The sequence below is a fragment of the Microtus ochrogaster genome, chromosome 4, assembly GCF_000317375.1.
Source record: "Microtus ochrogaster isolate Prairie Vole_2 chromosome 4, MicOch1.0, whole genome shotgun sequence".
NCBI classification, from domain to species: Eukaryota; Metazoa; Chordata; class Mammalia; order Rodentia; family Cricetidae; genus Microtus; species Microtus ochrogaster.
The window spans coordinates 15,961,554-15,969,160 of NC_022011.1; the positions used below are offsets into that span (position 1 = coordinate 15,961,554).

The 7,607-nt window shown below is 44.4% G+C and overlaps 1 protein-coding gene across 1 annotated transcript in view; it reads right to left on the reverse strand.

The window, feature by feature from the left end:
- Nucleotides 1-370: 370 nt before the first annotated feature.
- The window catches only part of Gabarapl2 (GABA type A receptor associated protein like 2), a 12,979-nt gene continuing 5,742 nt past the window's right edge, over nt 371-7,607 (reverse strand). The window contains exon 4 of the mRNA XM_005345641.2: nt 371-977. Coding sequence (XP_005345698.1) covers nt 887-977 — 91 coding nt within the window. The 3' untranslated portion in view covers nt 371-886. The remainder of the gene's footprint in view (nt 978-7,607) is intronic.

Consider the following 7,607-nt stretch of genomic DNA (forward strand, 5'->3'; position numbering starts at 1 on the left):
ACATGCAGGCAAAACACAATAATAAATCTTTTTTAAAAATGTACATGCATATATTCATACTTAATTATGCTACTAAAATAAATACTGGGAAAAAAGCCCATACAAGTCAATTTTCCATAAGCAGCAGAGATCTGAAAACAGTAGTATAAGTGAGACTTTGCAATGTATACCTTTTTACATAGCCCTGGTATCTGAACCTTATGACTATATTATCCACTGGAAAAAAATAATCCCTTTTATGATACCAGCCATCACTTCCCTCCTAGGTTAGACTGCCATGGCCTATAAGCCCTTCTCCAGGCCTGACAAATAGGAACCATTTCTCTCACTCATCCAAAAGAAGGTGAATAAGGACATGGTCACACTGTAATGCCTTTATAAGAGGAAGTTTTATTGTTAATTATTTACCTTAATAGTCTCAGAAAGAAGAACAGATTAGCTTAATCCAACATGATTTGCAGTTGGCAAAATCTAGTGAAGCAAGTGTATTCTGATTGCTAAGGATTTCATTTGGGGGCTTTTAATACTTAGCCACCTAACACTTGGAACATAATCCAGAACAATGCATCACCCCTCCTTTTCACTTTAATGCCACACCTACCTCCCTTCATTATGGAAATACCTTCATTAAATATGATTCCCAGAGGACAGGTTCCTTGAAGCATATAGCCATGAGGTCAATGCACAAAAAGAAAACTGAAAATAAAACTCTGTATGATAATTTACTAATCTAAAGAAACAAAACTTTCCAATATATTAAGAAATAAATCCAGTTACAAATGCACTAGTAGGTCTATGTGAAGAGGCTCTGGTAGAATAACTGAAAACAGCCAGTTATTTACAAGATACACAAGCAGGAACGGTGCACCTAGCCCAGCACTGGCCCTCAGAAGCCAAAAGTGTTCTCTCCGCTGTAGGCCACATACAAGAATCCATCTTCATCTTTTTCCTTCTCGTAAAGCTGTCCCATAGTTAGGCTTGAAAGAGAAAAAAAGAAAAAGAAATCATTGAGAATTGAGTCCAGGTATCGAGTGGAAAAATTAGGCCTAAGGATGAAGAGCTTTGTGGTTGGTGGTTAGGAGGTAAAAATAATTCAAGCACCTGCTGTGACCTGCAGTCTGTTCTAGAGAAAGAACAGAGCATGAAAAAATGAAGATGGGGCTGGAGGGTGGCTCAGTGGTACAGCCCATACAGCAAGCACAATCCTGGGTTCAATCTCCAGCACCACAAAGTGGGAGATCACAACAAATCAGGATGCAGGTACAGCAGGTACAGCAGTAGGCACGTGCCTAACATTCCCTATCATTCTGAAGCCCTTCAAGAAGCCAACGCCTTGCAAAGGCGTCTGATGACTTAAATGATGACAATGATAGGCAAAATAAGCAAAACCAACAGCAAAAGAACTATCCCCGGAAGTAAGAACATGTTGGGTTCTCTTCTTCAGGGTATTTATTTGAATGTTTATAATTTAGACTCAGTGTCGAAGGTACAGGTGGATACTTACTATGAACACACCCAGACCACAAACCCCAGAGATCTATACAACACTATGAGCAAAATGATCCTTGTGCACAATGCTCAAAGTTTCTACTGTATTTGGGATCCAAAGAAACCTTCCCTAGGCCAGGGATGTACTTCAGTGATAGAGTGTTTGTCCAGCAGGGGTGAAGTCCTGGACTGGATCCCCACTACTGCAAAAGAATAAAATGCAACAAAAGATTACTGAAGCTTTCCAAAAGCCTCCAAAAATAAGATTCCTTAAACTAAACATGTAGGTGGAAAATCAGCCTTCCCTATGCTGTGAAACAGACCGCAGTGGAGAACTAATCTAGTTCTCTGCCAGGAAACTGAGCTGTCTCAATGAGAGTAGTAACACCCACTGCAACCTCAAGCAAGCTCTGATCACGTGACCATACTGATGGAGTATAATCAGAAGTGGTGGGTCAACCAGAAACAGCAGTGAGATGCTGATCCAAGAACAAGTCCTGGTCACAAGGGTTGTTTAGATCTGGACACAGCAGGGTGTGGCTTAGCTGGTAGAGAGCTCGCATAGCACACCCACAAGCATAGGTTCAACCTCCCACACTGCATAAAGCCTAGGTATGGTGGCTAAGACTTAGAAACCCAGCACTGAGGACAGGATGATCAGATTTAAGATCACTCTTAGCTATATATCAAATTCTAGGCCAGCCTGGCTATATAAAACCCTGTCTCAAAAACAAATAAGTATATAGCCAACCAAGAAGCAATGGGAAAATGAGGAAGGGATCCAGCACCTCGATTTTGTGAAGCAATGATTCCTCCTCAGCTTTGCTGCTGGTGTCTGAGACCAATATGTAAACATGGGACACAGGCCACATTTATCACGGGGCAGTTTCTGCTTTCCCATTTCACTTCCCGCCCTATTTGCATGTTTTGTGTGGATGGCTGTGTGGGTAGATTATTAATAACGTGGGGGATGAGTATGAATAAGAAAAAGCCTGTCGCCAGGTAATGGTGGTGTAGTCTTTAATCCCAGCACTCAGTTGGCTGAGGTAGGAGGATCTCTGTGAGTCTGAGGCCAGTTTGGTCTACAAGAGCTAGTTCCAGGACAGGCACCAAAGCTACAGAGAAACCCTGTCTCGGAAAGAAAGAAAAAAAAAGGCTGTCATCTTCTGCAATCACAACAGTTCTCCATGTGAGGCTCTCCATTTGGAATTGTGAAATAACTCTCTTGATTGGCTGGAGAGATGGCTCAGCAGTTAAGAGTACCTATTGCTCTTAGAGAAGACCCAGGTTCTGTTCTCAGCACCCACATGGCAGCTCACAACCATTTATAACTCCAGAAGGGAATCTGACACCTTTTTCTGACCTCTGTGGGCAGCAGACACCGGTGCAAAGATATATGTGTATGTGTATATACATGTATGTGTGTGTGTGTGTGTGTATATATATATATATATACACACACACACACACACACACACACACACACACGCAGATAAAACTCTTCCTGTATTTAAATAAATCTAGAAAACTAAGCAAAAAGAAAAAAAGCAGACTTCTCTGAACAGCACTGCTGAACCAAACTCCTGTGGGAACACCCTTATATGGCTGCTTCTAAAACAAATCAGGATCTCTATTCAGCACCTGAAACATGCCATCTGAACTGAGATGCACTAAGTGTGAAAAGACAAGATTGCAGAAATAAAACAAATCTGGTTACATGTTAAAATGACAAAATTTTCCATTTACCCTTAAAGAAATGGTTAGTTTCACCTATTTTTTTTTTTTTTTTTGAGATAAGGAGCATTATGTAGTCTTGACTGTCCTGAAATGCCGCTTGTAAACCGGGACAGTCTTGATCTCCTAGGTACCGGGGATCAAAGGTGTGAGACACCACACCCAGCGATTTCACCCATTTTTAACTTGAGTGTTAAGGAGCTACTAGTATTTAAAACCCACAAGAGGTCTGCAAGCATTTCCGCTGGTAAGTCAGGGTATAGAAGGAAGCTGGTCGTGAGAGCTCCTACTCTGTTGACTTTCATCCTGGGCTGCTTCAGGATCTCCAGAGAGCTTTACCAGCATCTCCACGAACAAAATGAAGTCAGATTTCTTATGGTGGAACCCAAGCATTTTTTTAAATTAGCATACACAGTAACAGGTCTCCTTGAGGCAGTCTCATAAATACTTAACATTTTGGTCGATTCTATCCTCCTTCTCCCTGGGTCTCCATCCCCACTGCCTCCTTCTGCCCATATTACCTCCACTACTTGCTTCACTCAAAGCCTGGCTCATGATCTATCTATCTCAATAATCCCTCTCTAGTTTTCACATGCATACTTTTTTCTTTTGGGAGGGTGGATGGAGTCACGACAGGGTTTCCCTTTGTAGTCCCGGCTGTCCAGGAACTTGCTCCATAGACCAGGCTGGCCTCGAACTCACAAAGGTCCACCTGCCTCTGCCTCCTGAGTGCTAGGACTTTAAGGCACACACCACCACTGTCTGGCTCCAGGAATGATTTAAAATGCTGAAGATGAGTCTGTGTGTGGCCATATTAAGAACATAGGCGTCTGTCTTCTGGGGGTATAGAGAGTTCTCTTCTGATTAAGAAGTGAGGTTATGAGTCAAAACTGAGTGAAAAGCCAGCAGGTAGCAGGACTCGGCTCTACAGCTGAGCCTCCAAACTGAAAACACTGCGACAGTACACAGGCCTGTCCTTGGTCCAGGTCAGGGCGCCCTTGAAGAAGCCTGTTCTCACATCTCCCCACTGTCATTACCAAATGGGTGTAATGGCAGGAGCTTATAGTGCTCAGCTCAGCACTTCCTTGGTTCCACTTTCCCAGCGGGTTAGAAGTACTAATACAGCAATTCTGAACCCCACTGCTCAACTACAAACACCAAAGAGCTTCATGAACCACTCCTCGGTCTACTCAGACTCCACAGCTGTTCACAGTGAACCATGAGCAGCACTGGAACACCTGTTGTCTAGGCCCAGAATGGCCTGGGACTCAGTCCTGACCTCTAACAGGGTAGAGGCCATGAGTACCTGGCTTGTGTTTGCTTTTTAAAAATTTACTTAAAAAAAAAATTTACTTTTGTGTGTGTGTTTTTCTTGCATGTATATCTGTGTATGGAAGTGCCTGATGATAACAGAAGACAGAAGGCAACGCTAGAACTGAAGTTCCCAACAGGTAAGAGCTGAGAAGCTGCTCTTCAGCACTAAAGCCATCTCCCCAGCAGCTCAGCTCCACTGTCTTTTTTTGTTTGTTTGTTTGTTTGTTTTGGGAAACCAGGATTTTTCTGTAGCTTTGGTGCCTATCCTGGAACTCACTCTGTAGACCAGGCTGGCCTCGAACTCAGAGTGCTAGGATTACAGGCGTGCACCACCACTGCCTGACCAGTTCCACTGTCTTTTTTTTTTTTTTTGGTTTTTCGAGACAGGGTTTCTCTGTGGCTTTGGAGCCTGTCCTGGAACTCGCTCTGTAGACCAGGCTGGTCTCGAACTCACAGAGATCCGCCTGTCTCTGCCTCCCGAGTGCTGGGATTAAAGGCGTGCGCCACCATCGCCCGGCTGGTTCCACTGTCTTAAGTAAACACTGAGTTCATTAATTTGTTTAACAGTGCCCAAGTAGCTATAGAGGTTGACAATAAAAATCTTACCTATCCTAACACTCTTTTCTAAATATATACATGTAATAACTTTTTATTCTCACAACAACCTGAAGTAGTACTATTGCAACCCATAATACAAAGGAGTAAAAACTAATTCATGGAGAAACAAATAATTTATCCACAAAACCAGAAAACATTCTTCTCTCCAACCTGTACCGCCTCCAAGTGAACACACAGGTAGGCTTGTCCCAGTGACCTAGCATTAGATTGTACCTTTGGCAAGGATCTTCCTGAGAACAATGCTTCTCACACATATACTAACAGACATTCCACTGAAAGTTTACTCAAATGAAGCACAGGCAGGCATATGTCAGTTTAGGACATGCTCTACAAACCTCAGGGCAGATGAGTTTCCCTCTTAAAACCAAGTCCTTAGCACCAGAGCTGAGCAGGCCCTGTCAGCAGGTCAGGAGTCCTAAAGCAGAGGCAGTTCTAACATAGCTGACAGGCAAGCTGCCCAACCTGTAAACAGACCACAATTCCGAGGCTCCCTACCTAAGCTGCTGGGAGGTTTCTATAGAAGACGCCCACAGTCTTTAGTGCTGTAGTGTCCAGTACTATATGAAGGCACCTAGAAAGAATTTTCTGAGGAGCACTGCTGCCTGCTGACCTCTTGGTTCTCACTAGTAAAGAATGGCAGAGCATGGAGTCAATCTAAGGTGAGGCAGAGTCCTCGGTGCTGAGTAAGTGAACCACAGCTCCTCCCTAGAGGCTGCTCCCAGGTCTCCATCCGGATCACAGATCCAGGCAAAGTTATTTCTCCTAGGCAGGAACTGACCAAGGGTAAAGTCAAGTCCTAGTAAGAACCAGGTCCCAGATTAGCTATGAGAACCCAAGGCAAACATTCACTTTCTGCTTCTCGATAGCCCTTTGCACTGTGGGGGAGGCTGACCTAGGGCTCACGTGGGCGCCCAACCCCAGTGGAATTGCCTTCAACTCTCAACCAAAGGCAGGGCATAGAGGTACTGAGTCATAACTGGGCTGGAGTGATGAACACCTGGTCAGCCATCTGCTGCACAGCTCCTGTGCTTCCCTGTCTCTCGGCACAGTGGCGGGAGGTCGGAGACAATGACCACACCGCTGAGGAGCCAGAAAGGCACTGATGGTCAAAACAGAGCTGACTACTCCTTCCCATCAGGTGTCCCTCTTGCACAATCTTCTGCCATTACTAAAGCACACCTTTTCTTTAAAACAAAAAATTGTCATTGGACAACCCACAGGACTCATTTCTCTCCTTCTATCATGTGGGTTCCAGAGTTCAAACTCAGTGCATCAAGCTTGGTGGCAAGCACCTTTACCAGCTGAGCTATCTTCACCAGACCAATAGCCATTTCTGAAAGAAGTACTTACCCAGAAATGATCAAAATTGTTTTAGTTTAAGTACACTTCTCTACAAAAGATGGGCTCTAAAAGATCTCACAATCCTTTTGAGACCTCTTTCAGACAAGAGAGGAAACCAGCCAACCACCAACCTCCAGGGCACTGGTTCCTCCAGGCCAAACTGTCAACATGTTGGAAGTATTTATTCAACATTCCTGTTTTTTTTTTGTTTTGTTTTTTTTTTTTTTTTTTTTGACACAGAGTTTCTGTGTGTAGCCTTGGCTGGCTGTCCTGGAATTTACTATGAGGTCAGGCTGGCTTTGAACTCAGCTATCTGCCTGCTGTCTCAGGTACTGGAGTTAAAAATGCACGCCACCACACCCAGATTTCTGCTTCTGTATTAACAGGGTGTTAAGAGTATTCTTGTCAGCTGGGCAGTAGGGGTGCACTCCTTGAATCCCAGCACTCGGAGGCAGAGGCAGGCAGATCTCTGTGAATTCAAGGTCAACCTGGTCTACAAGAGCTAGTTCCAGGAGAGGCCCCAAAGCTAAAAAGAAACCTTGTCTCAAAAAAGAACATTCTTGTCTGTGCTCTAAACAAAGAACAAAGACTATTACCAGACTTGGGTTCCCCTCTACTACCATGACTGGGAAAGTTTTATACCAATGTCTTTCTAGTTCTGTCTACAGCAAGGGGTAGTTCCTCTTCTGTGTTGAACCTGATTCTTTTGTTTGTTTTTTGAGACAGGGTTTCTCTGTGTAGCCCCAACTGTCCTGGAACTCACTCTGTGGACCAGGCTGGTCTTGAACTCACAGAGATCTGCCTGCCACTTCCTCCCAGGTACTGGGATTAAAGGTGTGCACCACCACTTCCCGGCTGAGCCAGATTCTTGATATAAGCACATAGGCAGAGAATTCAACTTTCTAATGCTACAAGAAAAAGGCAGTTGAGGCCTGATGTGGAGGCAGAGGCAGGTGGATGTCTGAATTCAAAGTCAGCCTGGTCTACAGGGTGAGTTCTAGTACAACAAAAGCTGTGCAGAGCCGGGCGATGGTGGCGCACGCCTTTAATCCCAGCACTCGGGAGGCAGAGGCAGGTGGATCTCTGTGAGTTCGAGACCAGCCTGGTCTACA